A 19,712-nucleotide genomic window follows, 5' to 3' on the forward strand; every position below is an offset into this window, starting at 1 on the left:
TAGTCCCCAGCCACAGCACTGTGAGTTACCAAGGTGAAGTTCAACAGGTCCGAGGGGCAGATGAGGAGGGACAGAAGCGGCAAGGTAGACAGAGACAACACACAGGGCTCCTTGGGACACTGGCGCATACCCCCATGCACACTGTAGCATCATGGGTAGCGCCCACTTCACAGATGACCATCTGGAGCTCAGGGTTAACAAGCTCCAGGGCTCACAATGATGGGGGGAGGGGGTACACGAGTTAGAATGAGCCACAGGTGCCTAAAGCACCAGGCTGCCATCTTCCTGGGGAGGACAGAAGTCATCCTAGCTAGAAAGCCGGGGGAGGAGGCACTGGCCCTGAGTCAAGGGCGACTGTGAGAAAGGCCCATGGCGGAGAAGGCTGCGTGGACGCGCACCGTGCTTGGCGTGATGAAGGTGGGATTGTGCCACACATCAGGGAGGGCGGGGGCAGAGGGCTCAACCAGCTGTGCCTGCTTGCACCTGCTGTTTCAGATAACTGACCTCCCCTGTTCTCTTAGCCTCCTGCTGTGAGGGCTAGGAAGAGGTGCCAGTTGTGGCCACAGTGGCCGAAAGAGGCTCTGTCTGCTGGGCAGTGGCGGTAGCTGTGTGTCTTTAGAACAATGGGTTTAGGCCTCCGTTGTCTGCCTGGGCGTTGGTGGATTGTGTGATCTATGTTTCCATTTTGGTTTCGTTGCTAAGAAGCTTGTCTCTAAATAATGATCAATTTCTACACAGAAACCTCACTCCTGGATTTGACCTTTTTTCCCCTTAATCTTTAGTTTTCTTTGGTCCTAATGCCCTCAGATATTTGGAGAGGTAGAATAAAATGGAATTTTATATATTCTACTTATCCATTTGTCCATCCTTCCATCCATCCGTCTGTCCATTCATCACTTACTCATCACTCATCAGTCCATCCACTCATCATGTCCCCATTCATCCATTCACCCATCCATAATGACTCTATCTATCCATCCATCTGCCTTTGAGAGGAACACAGAGGATCCTGCCTACAAAGTCACTATGAGACCACATGTAATCTAGCTGTATGATTGTCGATGGTAATGCTTGTCTGGACACAAACTCCTCTGCTAAGCTTCTGTTCCTACTTACCTACCCCATCCAGAGGTTCCCCCACATCCCTCTGAGCCCCTGTGTCCTGCTGATTCACATATCTACCTCCACTTCAACCCATCTCCCCAGGCAGAGTTCTGTCTGGCTCACTCCCCAGCTGTGGGCAGGAGGCACTGATCCTTATGAGTAAAACCGAGACCTTGTTCTCTCTCTAGTTCAAAAGCATCAACCAAGGCAAGAAGACAAGTGTTGCTGACTCCATGCTGAGGATGCTGGAGAAGTATTCCCAGAACCTGGAGTGCCTGGTCCAGGAGCGGACTGAGGAGCTGGAACTGGAGAGGCGGAAGACAGAAAGGCTGCTCTCACAAATGCTCCCTGCGTGAGTGGCCCGGGGATGCGAGTGTGCTTCTACTCTCCTCTGGGACGTGCTCAGAGAACCTGGCCTCCAATTCATTCCTACTTACTATGTGAGCACACACACACACACACACACACACACACACACACACACACACACACACACAAGTGCCTGGGGGCACAAAGGTCTTTGCGCTCACAGACATGCACTAGGTTCTTATCCTTTCTAAGGCCATGACCCTTTAATTTCTTCACATTGTGGTGACCCCCAACCATAAGATTATTTTTGTTGCTACTTCAAGTCTGTAATTTTGCAACTGTTATGAATCAGAATATCTGTGTTTTCCCATGGTATTAGGTGACCCCTGTGAAATGAAATGTCATTTGACCCTGCAAAGGGTCACAACCCACATGCTAAGAACCATTGCACTAGAGGAACCTCAAATGTTAAACACACAGGGTTGTTCCTTCAAGGAAAAGAAAACAAGACCCATTTTCCACCCAGAAGGCTAGAACAGACATGCTTTCTAGCCTGGTGACCTTTGTACCAGAGCTGGTACCTGACCTCCCCGAGACCCTTCTCATAGAATTGTCTTCCTCGGTCACTCTATAGAACCCAACTTTATGGAAGGTGTCACATGCACTTTACAAAGAGTTTCAAATAGTCAGGTCTCATGTGTACTTAGCTTATTTTGTTCCTCAAGGAGATTTAGGCATGCTTTGTTGTGCATGTGGGATTGAGTTAATCATCAAAAGAACAGTTCTTCACCAGATTGTGCTGTGCTTAAATATGCCTGAAGTGAACAACTCGGAGTCAGACTCCTGAAGTTTGAACCAACGCTGGCTACTGAGTGATATTGCACCAAACTGCCTTCTTGTCTCTAGGGGTTCTTCCTAGACCCCCGCTGCCCACAAAGGTCCCAGAAACTCTCTCAACAGATGCCCAACATGTGAGGCTTGACCCTCAGAGAAAAAGAAGACTTTTTTCTTTAAATAGAAGCGGAGGATAGGCGTTTGATCCTCTCACCTGAGGAGTCCCGGCGGTAAAGGAGAGAGAAATAGCATGGATTCTTCTCAGTCCTCTAAGGCAGAGCATTTTATATGATTATTGAGGTGTCTGTTAAAAATCCAAAGGAGCAAAATACCCGAAGCAGCAGCTCTGCAGCTTTGTGCAGGTGACTATAAAATTCAATCCTTGGTTTCCTGACTAAGGAACAAGGGGCACAAAATCCCTGTCAGTTATTGCGATCTGGACTGCAGGAATGTATCTCTTGGACCCTCTTTAAGAGGACTGTAATAAAGAGGAGGATCCTCCAGTCACATTTCGGCAAGGGCGAGGCTTGCTGAGGGCCGAGGGGCTCCCACCCTTGCTCCAGCGGTGGCAGTGTCCTAAGGAGCTGCCCCTGAGGCTGTCCCTGGCCCCCTCATGCCCAGCCCGAGGCTCCAAGCTCCAACCACGCCCCAGACCCCTTGCCTTTTCCCAAGATGCAAAAAGGGAAAACACTGAGGTAAGAAATAGTGATCCAGAACTTACAAGGATGGCAAACCTTTAGACTCCCAGGGGCAACCCCCAGCCCCAGAATCAAGGGAGAAATTGACCCAGTATGGATTTGCCAGTATGGCTTGACCTTTCATGGGGAAAAATTAAAACAGGCCCATCTTCTAGTTCAGGAACAGTTACAATTAGGACATATAGAACCTCCAGTCAGTCCTTGGAATTCCCTTCTTTCTGTAATTCACAACAAAAAACAACAAAGAATAATTTTTGACTGTTACATGATCTCAGGAGCATAAATGCTATTATGAAAACAGTGGGGGGCCTCCAGCCAGGGCTCCCACTCCTACTGTGGTTCCTCAAGGACATTAGATTCTCACAGTTGACTTAAAAGACTGCTTGTTCTATATTCCTTTACAGCCTGATGATAAGGAATATTTTTTGCATTCTCTGTTTCCACTTTATTCAGTCAACAGCCAAGGACCCAATGTCAGTGGAAAATTTTACCACCAGAGATGAAACATAGCCCCACATGGGGCAACAGTTGTGGGGGGTCTCTGTGACCTTTTCAAGCATCAGAGTGACCAGCCACTGGAGGCAAGAAGGCAGTTTGGGGCAACACCATTCAGTAGCCAGCATTGGTTCAAACTTCGGGAGTCTGACTCCGAGTTGTTCACTTCAGGCATATTTAAGCACAACAAAGTGAAGAACTATTCTTTTGATGATTAACTCAATCCTGCATGCACAACAAAGCATGCCTAAATCTCCTTGAGGAACAAAATAAGCTAAGTACACATGAGACCTGACTATTTGAAACTCTTCGTAAAGAGCATGTGACACCTTCCGTAAAGTTGGGTTCTATAGAGCGACTGAGGAAGACAATTCTATGAGAAGGTCTGGGGAAGGTCAGGTATCAGTCTGGCCAAATAGATTGCACAAAGGTCACCAGGCTAGAAAGCATGTCTGTTCCAGCCTTCTGGGTGGAAAACAGGTTTTGTATTCTTTTCCTTGAGGGAACAACCCTGTGTGCCTAACATTCTAGGTTCCCCTAGTGAATGTCTGTAAGCACAAACAGCCTCACGCCCCCTACTCATTTTGGCACTTGAGTGCACACATATGAGCACAGAGGTCAACATCAAGTATCATGTCTTAGAATACCGTCCATGTTGGTTTTTTGAGATAGAATTTCTCTTCATGGTCTGCAGTTTGGCTGGGCTGACAAGCGATCCCAGAGGCCTTCCGGGCTCTGCCTCCTCAGTGCTGGAATTACAAGCACGCATACCACCCTGGACTTTTATGTGTGTTCTGGGAATCAAACTCAGGTCCTCACTCCTGCACAGCACCTTTGCTAACTAAACTATCTCCTCCCCTCCCCAGCCTCATTTCTTCTCATTTATCTAACTTATTTTTCTAGCCTTTCCCCATGCCCTGGGCACTGAGCTAGGTAGACAAGTGTTGAGCTCCTACTGCCCGCACCTTGGGAGCAAGGAGTGGCCACAGAGCTCCTAGATCACTGCCAAGAAAGTTAGGACAGGTCCGTACAGCACAGCTGGCACATTGGTGTAATTGGAGGCTTTTCTCCACCCCACCACATTCTGCAGTCAATTCCCAAATTATCACTCAGAGGCTTATATTAATTATAAATGTTTGGCTGATGGCTCAGGCTTATTACTAGCTAGCTCTTACATTTAAATTAACCCATATTTCTTATCTATGCCTTGCCACATGATTCGTGGCTTGTTACCTCATTTTTTACAGGTCTTGCTTCCTTGGTGGCTGGGTGGTGGTTCCCCGACTTCTCCCTTCTTCTCCCTGTATCTCTGTTTGGCGTTCCCACCCAGCCTTATTATGCCTGGCCGTAGGCCAAAACAACTTTGTTATCAACCAATGAGAGAAACACATATTCACAGCATACAGATGGACATCCCACAGCACACCGGCCAACCAGGAACAGCCTCCCAACTGTAAAAACAGGGTCCTCACCCGGCCCCTCCCATCCTTCCAGGTCTGTTGCCAATGCTCTAAAGATGGGGACAACTGTGGAGCCAGAGTACTTTGACCAGGTCACCATCTATTTCAGTGACATCGTGGGCTTCACCACCATCTCAGCCTTGAGCGAGCCCATTGAGGTGGTGGGTTTCCTCAATGACCTCTACACGCTGTTTGATGCTGTTCTGGACAGCCATGACGTGTATAAGGTGAGGACAACCAGAGACTCGCCCTCTCTTCCTCCCTCTGCAGCTGCACGCCGCAAATTTGTTTCCATCCACATACCTGTGCATTTGTGTCCATTAACTGTTGCTGTGTAATGAATAATCTCAAAGTCCAGTAGCGTACAATGAAACCATTGGTTACAAGCTTCATTATGAGCTGGAAGACACTCCTGGACTCACACACGTCTCTGGCTAGCTGCGGCCAAGGTGGGCATCTTTGTACTCTTAGCTTGGTTTTCTGCATCTCTGGAACCTTGACTTGAGGGGTTCGGCTCTGGCCCATAGTCTCTCTGAGATGGTTCCCCTGCACGGAACACGGCTGGGTTCTGAGGGAGGCCAGAAGCATGCTGCCTTCTTGAGCTCTAGCCTGGGATTCGCACACTGCTTTCCTTGACAAATTCTGTTGGCCAAGGAAGACAGTATGGCAACACTAGATGTGGATGGGAGCTGTTGTAGCCACATTGCAGGGATGTGGATCCAAGGAGAGATGGACAGTGTGTCATTCGAGTTTATTTCTTCACAGTGTCCCCATGTCCATGGTCTGTCTGCTTATCCTTTAACATTTTCATGGGCAGGCCCTTTTGTGCTTGGCACATGGGTATAGAGACAAGCCAGCTCTGGTCCCCACCTTATGGGGATACAGGCACTAGGGGTCTTGGCAGAGGCACCAAGACCTTCTATGACCTGTTTCTGATGTCTCTAGATCCTGGGTTTGGTTCCAGCATGGCCAAATGTGTTGCTTTGGCCAAATATCTTCCCCTCTCTGGGTCTGTTTCCTCATCTGTGGATCAGACAACCTCCATCCTGGCCGTTCACGGAGGGCATAGAAGCGTGTGTCAGCTGCAATGGGAGAGCAAGTCGCTCACTGATTCCTCCGCAGCTCTGCTGTGCTGTAGAGACCCTCCTGCAACCCAGCCTCCCACACCCCTGCCTCCTGCAACCCTGCCTCCCACACCCCTGCCTCCCACACCCCTGCCTCCTGCAATCCTGCCTCCTGCAACCCTGCCTCCCACACCCCTGCCTCCCACACACCTGCCTCCCACACCCCTGCCTCCCACACACCTGCCTCCCACACCCCTGCCTCCCACACCCCTGCCTCCCACACCCCTGCCTCCCGCACCCCTGCCTCCCGCACCCCTGCCTCCCGCACCCCTGCCTCCCACACCCCTGCCTCCCACACCCCTGCCTCCCACACCCCTGCCTCCCACACCCCTGCCTCCCACACACCTGCCTCCCACACCCCTGCCTCCCTCACCCCTGCCTCCCATACCCCTGCCTCCCACACACCTGCCTCTTATGTCGGTCTAGGAGCTGGTGCCCCAGGGCAGCTCCAGATGTGACAGAGAAAGTGGGGACAGGGGTCCAGGTGTCATCCCACTCAAGCCCTGTTGGCTTTTATCCTGCGTGTGGCTTTTATCCTGCGTGTGGTTCAGCAACTCCTTGGAGCCATAGCCCTTGGGGGATAGGGCAGGGGTAGAAGCCTGAAGGAGTCAGGGGATGGAGCAGGCATTTGTAGTGTCTGTCCCAGCACTTATGGAACACCTACTGTATACAGGATGCTGTGTTAAGGGCTTTGTGTGCGTGAGGCTTTGTGAGAGAAGTGCTGGCCCCTCTGACTTACAGATGGCTTATGTGAACCTGAGATTTGAACCTGCACTTGGGTCCTCAGCCCCTTGTAGACGTCACCCTCTTCATGACGTAGATTCTCCTGGGATAAGGTGGCAGGTCACGAAGGCCCCCACAAGCCCTCTGGAGTTGACCCACCTCTTCTCTGAGTGCCTTTGCTGCCGCTCCTTTTCTGTGGACCTCCACGTTTCTCTGAGAGTTCGAGTCTCACCACCAGACCTTCTCACTTGCTCCTTCCTCTTTCTGGTTCACCCACCTCTTTCCTCTCTGCCTGCCCCCCCAGTTAGCCGTCCTTCCAGTCTCCCATTTGCTTGCTCGCCTCCGGACCTGGTGAGGTGCTCTGGTTGGCACCCTCAAAATCCCCCCTGACGGCACTTGGCGACTTAATCCTGAGGCCCAGAGAGGGAGGAGGCCTGCCCGGGGCAGAAAGACAGAAGCAGAGCCAGCAGGAACCAGAGCGTGCACAGGCTGCCATGGGCACTAGCCCCTGCAGACAGTACAGTGGGTGACCCACAGAGGCCTTTGCCACCGCCACTGGAGACCTTAGACGCCCCTCCCCCTCTGCCGCCGGGGAGTGGGGCGGTACTCCACGGCTCCAAGTGGTGTCTGGCAGCCTCCTGTGGGCCCCACAGGTGTCTCCCCGAGCCCCCGAGCTTTGATCCGCCCTGAGTCACCCTGGCCTGTCTCTCCTGCCTCTGCTAATCTTTCCTCACACATGTGTCCCTCCCAGCTCTGAATCACGCCTTGGCTGTGCTCTGAACTCTGGCCAAGAGGCCTGCATCTTCCCAGCAGAGGGAAATGAAATCAAACAAGGCCTGCACAGCCCTCCAGATGTGGGGAACAGCAGGCCCAGTCCCTGTGATGTGTGATGCGTCTCTCATCACTCCCACCATCTGCCTTGGTTTCCCCCCCATCAGCAGCAGGATCTAGTTACAGCTTTGAATCTTTTCTGGTCTGAAAAGCAGCCATTCAAACAAACACTTGCTGCATGTGTGGGGATGGGGGGGGAGGGTGTGATGGTGGGGTGGGGGGAGGGTTAGGAGGAGGGGTGGGGTGGGGGTGAAAAGACCACCCCAGCATCACCATCGCTAAGTAAGCACGTTTCTGTATGTAGCGTGGAATTGAGTGCTGGGGCTCAGGGCCTCGGACAAGGCGTGGGGCCGGACATAGGAGGACAAGGGTGTGACTACCCAGCTTGGCTTGGGGTGTGGAGGTGTGAGGCAGGCCCTGGCCATCTAAGCTCTCAAACAGCGTGAACTTGCCCACCCTCCGAGCCTGAAGCTCCTGTTAGTGACGCAGGGCTGAAGGGCCTGTGGTTCAGGACTAGTCTGATGACTAGGAGAGAAAGTGCTGTCTTTCACCCAGTCACGACATAATGCCAGCACTGGCTGACCGCCGGCCCTTCCCGACTCCCAGGCTTCCCTTCCCGACTCCCAGGCTTCCGCTGGAAACCTGGAAGGAAGAAGTATGCATGCCGAGCAAGTACCTTAGGAGGGGAAGCTTGGCCTGAAGGTCTTCACGGCACGCCTCGCTTAGCCCTTGGTAGGATGATTTAGCCCTTAACACACGTGAGGCTCAGAGAGGGCAAGATCCCCGCCTGAGGTTACACAGTGAGCCAGTGGCACAGTGAGACCCCACTAGCACGCTCACTAGATTTCAGACCCGAGTCTGCCTCTCTGCTGTAACCGCCCTGCCCTCAACCACCTCTGAAGGAAGCAGCACATACCTTACAGGCAGTCACAGCCTTGCTTTGCAGGTGGCTGCCCGTCACCAGGCATCTCTGGGCACATCACCTCTATGAGGGCCAGTGTGGGGCTGGGCTGAGCTCAGAAGTACTGGGCTGTGGGAGGGCCAGCTGGTGAGAGCCAGGGGTACATGGCTGAGGTGGGGTGCGGCAGGGGGATGTCCCAAGAAACAAACAACTCTGACGGTGGAGGGGTGCCGTGGAGGGGCATCACACCAACCTCGGGTCCTGAGGTTGGCAGGGGCTCTGTGAGGCAGGGTTACAGCTGGCTTTGTCAACTCATTGCACTCACGGCTCACAGAGAGGAAGCTGTAGCTGCAAGGGAAGCCCTCTGCCTGTGCCAGCGGCAAAGTTGGGGCGGACCCAATGGTCTGTCTGGTTCCGGAACTTTCTTTCCTTTACCCTCCTCCTCCTTTTTAGTGTGTGTGTGTGTGTGTGTGTGTGTGTGTGTGTGTGTGTGTGTGTGTGTTTAAGGAAGAAACAAACACATAGTGGGTATGTGTTTGTGCACATGTGTGTGGAGAGCAGAGGACAAGATGTGGGGATCAGTTCTCTCCTTCCACCATGAGGGTTTAGGGGATCAACTCAAGTCGCCAAGCTCAGCTACATGCACCCTTATCCACCGAGTCATTTCAAGCCTCCCCCAACCCCTTCTTCTTTTGAGTCAGGTCTTACTAGATAGCCCAAGGATTGCTCGCCTCAAACTTGCAGCAATCCTCCTGCCTCAGCCTCATGAGTGCAAGGATCACAGACCGCTCTAGGCTGCCCTAGAACCCACTTTCTTCCCAGTATCCATGGAAGCCAATAGAGTCGGGACACCAGACTGTCCCTGATAGGTGCCCTCTTCAGATGAAGCCCTAGCTGGCTGCTGTGTCCTCGAGCACACTGCTTCCTGGGTCTGCTATCAGAGACAGACAGACCTGCCATCTGCCTTATAGACAGAGGCCACCTGAAACTCACGGCTCAGTGCTGAGTGCCTGGGCCTGGAAGTCTAGCAGAGGCTGTGGAGTGCGTGAGGTCTGGGGCTGGAGGCCTCCTGATCGGTGGCATGTAGGTTTGGTTGTGGGACAGGCTGTTTCAACAGGCGATTGTCGTTTGCAGGTAGAGACCATCGGAGATGCCTACATGGTGGCATCTGGGCTCCCTCGGCGCAATGGGAGTCGGCACGCGGCTGAGATCGCCAACATGGCCCTGGACATACTTAGCTATGCGGGCAACTTCCGCATGAGGCATGCACCCGATGTGCCCATCCGCGTCAGGGCCGGTTTGCACTCAGGTAGGCAGAGGGCTGGAGGCCAGGGTCAGTCAGGCCTCTCAGAACTCCCAGGGTGGTGGGTGAACCCCAGGTGCTGCATCTGAGCCTCTGGCATCCAGACACTGCCAGAAAGGCTTTGTGACCTTTGGCTACCTTTTGCCAAAGGATCTGGGCACTCGGATTCACAGACTTTACTTGGTTCGTGATGGTCTGCCCTTAGCATCTGGTTGAGGGCATCTGATTCCACATGGAGAAGCCGTTGATCTGATAGAAGAGGCAGAAATCTCCTATAGATATGGGGACAACTAAATGTCTGCTGACCTGGATGTGGGCAGGGTCTCTATGGCTCCTCCCCTCTGTGGCTCCCTCCTGCAGGATCAAGTGCAGAGTGGAGGCCCCCCCTGTAGCCCCAAAGCCCTCACTGACCTCTCCAGCCTCCCTGCTGTGGCTCCCTGCCAGCTCCTCACCCACACTTAGCTGTGGTTTCCCAGGCCTTCAAACCTGCCGTCTCCTGCCCGTCCATCTTCCTTTCAAGACATAAGTCAGCTATCACGCCTCTGGGTTGCTTCCCTCACCCCAGGACTGGGTACTGTCTCCCTGTGGCCCACATGGCTGGGTCTAGAATATGTACCACCCCTTTGGTGTTGCCATTGACTCCAGACAGCACGCTCCTCAGCTGGGGACACACAAAAGGTGGTGTGGTGGCTGGGGGAGGCTGATGCCGGGACCTCTGTCGGGCCTCCTGGAGCTCCCTGGGCACATTTGGATTTCAGGGCCCTGCGTGGCAGGTGTTGTGGGTCTCACCATGCCTAGGTACTGCCTCTTTGGGGACACTGTCAACACTGCCTCCCGGATGGAATCCACGGGGCTGCGTGAGTATCCTCAACTTCTACCCTGCCCCCGGGGGAAGTCTTTCTCAGTAAACCCAAACTGGCCATGGGAAGCAGTACTCAGTCAGCATGTCCCCACCTGGTGGGAGCATACCGTAGGTGACAGCAAGGTCACAGTAGGAGAGGATTTGTGTTCTCTAACTTTCCCTGGAGTTTTTTATGATGATCTCATGGGAGAATTAGCAGAGAAGACCGTGATTCAAGAGGCAGGAAAGCTGAGTCCTCACCCTAGCTCTGCAACTGACTTGTCCAGTGTCCTTGAGCAGGCTCTGCCTGAAAGGCCTCGGTGTCCTCCTTTTACAGTGAGGTGACCGGTTTCCAGTTTGGGATTTTATTTGGCTGCATGCCAATCCTGTTATGCAAGGTCAGCTCCAACACCACCATGACATCTCCAACATGTCAGGCCCTTACTTGGGGAGGACCTGCTCTGATGGCTTGGAGACGGCCACCCCAAACTGCCAGGTCTTAGGACCTTTGCCTCTGTGTGTGTAGAGGGTTCTGTATCGTCCTAAGGTAGCTCTGTGCGCACACTGTGTAACTGGGTGTGGTAGCCCCACAGGTAAACACTGTGTTCCAGGGACCTCCCCTTCTAACGTTTCATCAACGTGATTTGTTTTTTCTTGGGGGCTCTTTTGCTGACCAGCTGTCTACGAGAGTGAGAGGTTTGGGAGAAAGAATCATGCTCATCATAGTTGTGTTGTGAGACTGACTGGGCCTAGAGTCGTGGCTCTTAGAGAGGTGGGTGCCACCAGGGACTGGTGGCTTGCTTTCTGCCTTTCTTCCCAGCATACAGAATCCACATCAGCCGAAGCACCGTCCAGACCCTGCTCAGCCTCGATGAAGGCTACATGATCGATGTCAGAGGCCAGACTGAACTGAAGGTGAGCGACTGCCCTGGGGACCGTTTCAGCCGGCCAGTTCGTGTGAGCTGGGCATAGAGGAGATCCTCTCTGCTCCCTAAATTTAGAATCAAGAAAGGTTTCTTCAGGGGCAGGGCAGAGAAGTGGTGGCTACTAGCAATCCACCTGTGTAGTGCTCTGGTGCCCAACACACATAACACATATAACACACATAGCACATATAACACACATAGCACATATAACACACGTAGCACATATAACACATGTAACACATATAACACACATAGCACATATAACACACATAACACATATAACACACGTAACACATGTAACACATATAACACACGTAACACACATAACACATAACAATATAACACAACACATGTAACACATATAACACACATAGCACATATAACATACGTAGCACATATAACACATGTAACACATATAACACATGTAACACATAGCACATATAACACACGTAACACATATAACACACATAACACGTATAACACACATAACACATATAACACACATAGCACATATAACACATATAGCACATATAACACACACAGCCCTCAGAGCAGTTGTGAAATGAACAAATTACCCTTGCATCACATAGTTGAGGAGATTCAATTAGAAAAGCAAAGACTAGCACATGACCCAGTCTGGTGAAGGCTCCCAGCTCGTTGCCATCTCTATAACACTCTTGGGCTTCTGAGCATCCCTCAGAACCCAGTTCAGACGTCACCTCTCACTATACCCACCCTGGCCCAAGAACATCCCCACTTTCTCCAGTGGCTGTCATAACTTCTCTGTGCGCCCGTGAACAGCTCTCCACAGTGTGACCCTGGGCTGAGCTTGCCCGTGAGATCCTCCAAGGCACAGGAAAGTCTTGAATGCTGGCATTTCCTTCCTTCCTTCCTTCCTTCCTTCCTTCCTTCCTTCCTTCCTTCCTTCCTTCCTTCCTTCTTTCCTTTCTTCCTTTCCTCCCTCCCTCCTTCCCTCCCTCCCTCCCTTCTCTCTTTTTTTATGTAATGCTGGATGAAGGCAGTGACTTCTCCTACCTCCCCCTTTTCTGTTCCCCTACCCCCAGTTCCTCTGCTAGGGGCAGGCCTGACTAGGAGGCAGGGGCTGCCTAGTTTAAAGGCCACGCCCCTCCCTGGCTATGACTGGACCTCAGAATCAGGCATTCTCTGTGATTCACCTCATGACACTGTGGGATGATGCCACAGCACGAGGTGCCGCAGCAGGAGGCACCCGCCGAGGGCATGGTCCTCAAGCTCCTGAGGGCCAATATCTGTCTGTGTCACCCTGGGCTTGACAGGGCTGAGGCAGGGGGAAAGCGTGGATGGGATGAGCCCAGGGCAGGACTGTTTGACTTGGGGACATGAGCATAGCGTGGTGCGTGCTGAGAAACAGAGGACTGGGTCACAGAGGAACTCAGACGGGTGGGCTAGCATAGGACCTCAGTGTCCTACAGCTCCCGCCCACATAATCCCAGGGGAGACTGCAGTCTTCCGAGGGAAGGCTGGAAGGAATTCTACAGGGTGCATGCCTCAGGTTTTAGCACTCCGGGCCTGCCTTCATCTCTTTAGCTGGTGGGTATTGTATTATTCAGTCCTCACCATAGCTTTAGGAGATAACAGGAAGCACAGAGAGCTGAAGTAAGTTGGCCGAAGTCCTGCAGCTGTCAAGAGGCAGAGCCAGACTTCTTGCCTGGAAAGTTCCTTCTGGGCCAGGGCCTCTCACCTCTTCTCTTTCTTCCAGGGGAAGGGTTTGGAGGAGACCTACTGGCTGACAGGGAAGGTGGGATTCTGTCGGCCCCTCCCTACACCTCTGTCAATCAGACCTGGGTGAGTGGGGAGGGAGTCCCCAAAGCCAGAACATGTCCCCATTAGAGATGATCGTCATTTTAGATTCGCAGAGACCTGATAAGACCTGAAAACCACATCACTGGCCCTGTGCTAACTAAGCACTGTCTGCACTGGTGGATGGGAGCTGTGTCTGCTGCACAGCCAGGCTGTTTGGGGTGCAACTGGGGGGCTCCACGATGCTCAGTTAGCCTGCACGAGAGCTTCCTGTATCCCCACAAAATCTTCACAAACAGACCATCTGTGGGGACACCACACAGGGGCCTGCCTGTGCACCCAGCACAGAGGGTCTTTCTAGTCTGAGCTGAGCATCTCTGACCTTATTACCATCTTCCACAGTCGTGGGACTCATATTAAAAAAACACCAAAAGGCTGCACGAGGGAGACTGTCAGTGCTTGGGCCTCTGACAGCATACTCTGGCCTGCATCCTTGGGGACACCATGTCCTTCACTGGGGGCCATGTGGAACAGTAGCAGGTTGCTCCAACAGGCTGTCCCTCCCTCCCTCCCCCCCTCCCTCCCTCCCCTGTCTGCACAAGAGCCTCCACGAGCAAAGGCAACAGGTATAGGTGTTGTCAAAGAACAGAAGGTCCTGGGACCATGATGGCCAAGGGGTTCTGTCCACCAGGGGAGGTTGAGCTGGAAATGCATTGGGCCCCTCCCAGATGACCCCACATTGGGTTAAAATTCTCCCTTCACCAGAGCCTCTAACTCAGCGGTTCTCAATCTGTGGGTTACGACGCGTTTGGGGCTCACATATCAGATATTGACATTAAGATTCATAACAGTAGCAAAATTACAGCTATGAAGTAGCAACGAAATAATTTTCTGGTTGGGGGTCAGCACACCGTGAGGGACTGTACTAAAGGGTCTCAGCATTAGGAAGGCTGAGAACCTCGGCTCTAACTGGTTGCTCTTAGCCACTGCCTGGTCTGCCCTACCCAGCACTTGCTCTGCTGTTCCCGGCAGCTGGACACCTGCTCTTGGGCTTCTGAGCTGCCTCCCAAAGCACACCTCAAGTCTCCCCTCCAGGGCCTTTGCTCTTGAGGTGCTATCCCTTAAAATGCCCTGCTACTCTCGAATTATTTATTTATTTATTTATTTATTTATTTATTTATTTATTTATTTATTTATGTCATTAAGTGTTTTTGTGGGAGTAGCACTGGGACCCCCCTCCTCCATTGACCCCCAGCAGCCCCGCCCCTTCCTACACTTCAGGCCTCAGGTCACAAGCTCCCTCTAAGCACCCAACCTGGTCACACCCTGATAAAGCCCCAGTCACCTCCTGCTGGGTCCCCAGCCAGGCTCTGTCCATGTCCACATTCAGGAAAGCCCTGTCTGCCCCTGACTACCCTGTCCTAGGACTGGGGACCTGCAGGCGTGGCTGCCATTTATCAACCGGAGCTCCCGCAGCTGATGGCTTTTCCATTCTTAGACAGAAACTTTAGAAAGTGCCAGAAACATTTTCATCTTCTGGCTCAGGGAGGGAGGAAACTGGAGATTAGCTTCAAGGAGCATTGCCTGACCCAGAGCCTCAGGCAGGTAGGGGAGGGTCTGTGTTCAGAGTGCACGAACACACACACACACACACACACATGCACACGCACACTCACACACACACACACACACACACGCACACGCACACGCACACGCACATGCACACGCATGCACGCATGCACACGTACTCAACCACACACACAGGCACTCATGCACACACAAAGCATCTGCTTATACACACAATTTCCATCAAAAGCCAGGCAAAGATCAGGGACAGAAACCCTACCCCGACCATGCCGTGACATAGCCACCGACCAGGGCAGCAGAACTCAGAGGGTCCTGCCCCATCACACCTCGGAGAGATTCCCCACACAGCTCCGTTTCTCTTCCCTCTGACCTTCCCGAACACCATCAAAAGTATCCCTGCGGGCTGGGAGTGTGGTTCAGTGGCAGAATGCTTACCTAGTATGTGTGAAGCCTTGGGTTTTACCCCCCAGTGTCAACAAACGTCCCCTGTGGATTGCTGTGAAGTCTTGGCTGTCCCTCAGACGCCTGCCTCGTTCTCTTGATCAAAGCAATGCCCCGGGTTGGCCAGATCCAGGCACTACGGGGAGAGCATGGGAAGTGAGCGTGTATGAGGGGTGTCCAGGGAACCCCTTGTCCCAATGCCTCCTAGAGTCATATCCCAAGTAGGCACAGAGGGGTGGGTGGCCGGCCACACAGGCAGATGAGGAGTCACTGTGTGGCCATGGAGAAGACATCACGTGTTTGATTGAGCATTGCTCCCACAGTGCCAAAGGTGGGGAAGATCAAGCTGGTGTGCCCAGGGTGCCCAGGGTGCCCAGGGCGGCCTGCTGGGTGTCAGTAGACACAGAGTGGAAGGCATGTCTGCCACTTTTAAAAGCCACCTATCACTATTGTTCCAGCACTTGTTTCTGATCCTCATCTTTCCTTTCTCCTCAGAGACCCATGGCAGGACCGCATAAACCAAGAAATCCGGACCGGCTTTGCCAAAGCGCGCCAGGGTCTGGCTGAGCCCAGGAGGTCAGGGGAGGCTGAGCCAGGTCCCTGATAGGAAGTTAGTGGGTGGACCCAAGGCAGCCAAGATGCCCCCCACCACCACCCCCTACGAGGAATGCCTAGTCAGCTCCCTGGTGATCTGCCACCCATGAGTGGCACGAGCTGCTGTCTTCCCTAGTGACTCCCAGGGTGTCCTTACGTCCTGCCAGGGACACAATAAAAGTAGAAATACTCCCTTCCGCCCCGCAGTTCTTTACTCTGAGTTGGACAAGGCATTTTGATGCAGAGAGAGCGCTGTTTCCAAGCCCCTGGCTCCTATGGAGGACCCTGTCCCCACCACATGGCTAAGGGGCAAGGCAGAGTAAGGAGGGCTGGGCACAGCTCTTCTGGGGGAAGTAAAAGCCAGGCAGGTGAGGGCTCCTCAGACGGGGACGGCGCCACGCCCCTCCCCCACCACGCCCCTCCCCCACCACAGCACACAGAACCTGTGTGTTATCCTCTCTAAGAGCATCGGAGGATTCTCAGAGTGCTGAGAGTATATCCTTGGTCCCTCAGGAAGCTCCCAGCCCTGCCTACTCCCCTGCCTCATCAGAACCAGCCCACAACTTCAGCAGCTGGGAGCACTGTGCTGAGAGTCCAGTGTGTGCTCCCAGAATCTCAGGATGGGGGGCAGGGGAGGGGCTGCAAATTCCTCGGCTGTCAGGAAAAGGGGAGTTCTATCATTCAGAAGAAGAAAGAACAAAGCCCAACTCATTAAACTACGGCACATCAAAGAATGCTCCCCAAATCCCTGTGGGTGATTTCAGAGGCGGCGAAATCAGGCACACATGTAACTCATTTCCCCACTGAGGGGAGAAGCCTGGGGCAGGGGCGGGGTGTGGGGGGGAGGGGAGCCACTAAACAAACTCTCCTTCAGAAGATCCCTTGGGAGGGGGAGCTGCAGGACTTTGTCCCGAGGGTTCTGGGAAAACCTGTCTAGGGTCACTGTGTCCAGAGTCCCTCTACCTGGCCTTCCCTACCTGTGTAACTTTGGGTCTTTTTAAGCAAGGACAATGAAGATGTTCTGTCCCACCCAGGGTGCTGTTGCTGGAGGGCTTCTCTCCAGGTTCCACTAAGCCCCGCAGTCCTACAATCCACTTATAAAATAATTACTCAGACGCTTATATTACTTATAAACTGTATGGCCGTGGCAGGCTTCTTGCTAACTGTTCTTATATCTTAACCCATTTCTATAAATCTATACCTTGCCACGTCGCTTGTGGCTTACCGGCGTCTTTACATGCAGCTTGTCCTGGCAGTGGCTACAGTGTCTTCCCTTCTTCTTCTTCCTGTTTCCCCAATTCTCCTCTCTCTTTGTCCCGCCTATACTTCCTGCCTGGTCACTGGCCATCAGTGTTTTATTTATATAGAGTGATATCCACAGCAGGGGGTTCCTGCTGCTGTCTACCTAAATGACCTTTGCCCTTTCCAACACCCAGTAAACCCCTACACACCCGTCAAAACCCACCTGAAAAGCCCCTTTCTCCTCCTCTTGCTACAGCCCCCTCCCCAGCCCTCCTCTGAATGACTTGGCAGTTGCTATGGCTGTCATCACGGGGCAGCAGCCTTACTCAGCTCATTCCTTTTCCCTAATGTCTCCGTAGACGCAGTCAAGAGGGACTGAATTGGTGAATGGACAGACATGTGACAAAGCTAAGAAGCCCATGGGCTTCTTATGACAATCCTTCCCCGGGTTCTTGGACTCACGCTCACCCAGGGCCCAGCGGTTTAGGCTCGGCCGCATGTCAGTTGGCCTTAGCATCTCTTGCCCAGCCCCTGTTCACAACCCCTCGGCTCCTCCAGCCCTGGGCCAGCCTGGGAGTTCCTTCCCAGACCCTGGTTTCCACCCCTCCTGACAGATTCCTCCTCTTCTTTCAGGTCTCTGCTCTCCGCCACTTCCTACAGGAAGCCTCCCCTGAGGCCTTCACCTTCCCCTGAGTGCTATGCAATGGGCGTCTTTCCTGACTCCTCATCCCAGCCATTCTGGCTATACCAACCTCTCTGCGTACGCCTCTACGGCAAACCCGAGGCTTCCTGAGCAGTGCTGGGTCTACACCTTGCGTTTGTGACTCTGGTGTCTGGTCAATAGAGAAGGAACTTAGGGGGGCAGCAGAGATAGAGGTGGCTACCGCAGTCAGGTGAACATCCGGGTAATGTTACTAATGTATGTACTGATGAGTGAACACAGCCCAAAAGGGAGAGGCTACATTCTAGGGGATGCTGTTAAATGTAGCAGATCAAGGGCACAGGTATTGGTCATCTGCTATACACAGTCTCTGGCCAGCCTCGAGGTCCTGGGGAGAGGGCCAGCAGCTCCTTAATGAGAAGCCAAGGTCCCCAAGCCAATCCTGGCTCCCTTCCAAGGGTAGACCCTCTTTCCAGACCCTCCTCACACGTTCAAGGCTCCAGTCTCAGCAGGATGGGTCTCAAGACATCCACTAGGGGGCAGGCAAGGCATTCCAGAAACTTGGCTTTTTCAGCCACGGGCTGCTGGCTCACTCAGCTGCAGCAACTTGCCTGGGGACCCCACCTGCCCACTGAAGGGCAGCAAGAGATGACAATGTCCTGTGCCGGGCAGAAGGCCTGGGGGCACTGAGAGGCCGTGTCAAAGGGTTTACTGGCTTCATTAGTCATACTTCCTACCAAGTGACAAGCAGGTGCCGCTCGTTTTCAGCACTTTCCCTGGCTCATGTGGCTTATTGTATTGTACCCTCTCCTGGGAGGCAAGCCAGATTGTCCCATTCACAGACAGCCAGGCACTCAGTGGCAGGCCCTACCACTGATGGCTTTGGCCTGCCTTCTGGGCCCCAGACCACAGACACCTCCTTGAGGAGTCCCAGGTCTCCCGACTGTGCCAGACGGGTGGTGTCCCTGTCCTCATCCTGGGTCCCCCTTCTCTCCACCGCACACCAGTCACCCACCCAGTCAATCCACCACAGTGGACTCCACCCTTCAGCTTTTGGGGGGTGGGATGGGGATGGAACCCGGGCCTGGGCACATGCAATCCTCCCATCTAGATTTCGACATTGTCCTAACCTCCAGAGTCCAGTTGTTGTGAGGGCAGTGGCCTCCGTCAGCCCACTCGCCTCCATCTTGTTCCAGTGTACCGGCAATTCAGACTTCACGTGTGTGTCGCTTTTCTGTTTAGCCCCACTGCTGGTGGCCACGAATCTTCACCAAAACACTCCTGCCAGCAGCCCCCTCCCCCTGCCTGTCAGTCCTCCCCATCTTTGTGGCTCTCTCATCCCTTAGTCAGCTAATTCCAACTAGAAGGTTGAAACTGCAAAAAGAATTCCTGCCAATAGGCTCTGGAGACTGTCCCCAGTCCCCGCTGAGTCAGGTGTGGGGTGCTTCTAGCTTGAGAGCATCACCATACCCACCCAAACCTTCTCGGGGTTGTCATGCTTGGAGTGAAGGGGGGCTGGCACCAGGCAGAGAATGTTCTCTGTCGCCTTCCTCTGTGTCTGCTCTGAAACCGGATCCAACTTCCCAGTGGTTCCCCTGAGAAATAGGGAGCCTTTGAAGATCTCTGGGTGCCCTAGAAGAAGGCCATCACCAGTCACCACACAGCCAAGCCTGGCAGACTCCTGCCCACGTCAGGGCTCACCGGAGCTTCTCCTTGGCAGTACTTTTCCCCTCTGCAGCCTCTCACCAGCAGCTGGTCACCAACTCCTCTGTGGACCAGTGCCTGGCCTCAGCCTCCTGCATCTTCCTGGTTACTAGGGATCACTGCGGGACTGGCCACAGAGGCCCAGCAACTCTGTG

General features: G+C 53.3%; 1 protein-coding gene across 1 annotated transcript in view; it reads left to right on the top strand.

Moving 5' to 3' along the window:
- LOC102906219 (guanylate cyclase D) overlaps positions 1-16,289 on the top strand; it is a 34,733-nt gene extending 18,444 nt beyond the window's left edge. The window contains exons 12-18 of the mRNA XM_076559147.1: positions 1,293-1,456; positions 4,935-5,127; positions 9,614-9,788; positions 10,541-10,639; positions 11,444-11,538; positions 13,288-13,373; positions 15,852-16,289. Of these exons, the coding sequence (XP_076415262.1) occupies positions 1,293-1,456; positions 4,935-5,127; positions 9,614-9,788; positions 10,541-10,639; positions 11,444-11,538; positions 13,288-13,373; positions 15,852-15,960 (921 nt within the window). The 3' untranslated portion in view covers positions 15,961-16,289. The remainder of the gene's footprint in view (positions 1-1,292; positions 1,457-4,934; positions 5,128-9,613; positions 9,789-10,540; positions 10,640-11,443; positions 11,539-13,287; positions 13,374-15,851) is intronic.
- Positions 16,290-19,712: the final 3,423 nt, after the last annotated feature.

Source organism: Peromyscus maniculatus, chromosome 1 (genome assembly GCF_049852395.1).
Source record: "Peromyscus maniculatus bairdii isolate BWxNUB_F1_BW_parent chromosome 1, HU_Pman_BW_mat_3.1, whole genome shotgun sequence".
In the NCBI taxonomy this organism is placed as follows: Eukaryota; Metazoa; Chordata; class Mammalia; order Rodentia; family Cricetidae; genus Peromyscus; species Peromyscus maniculatus.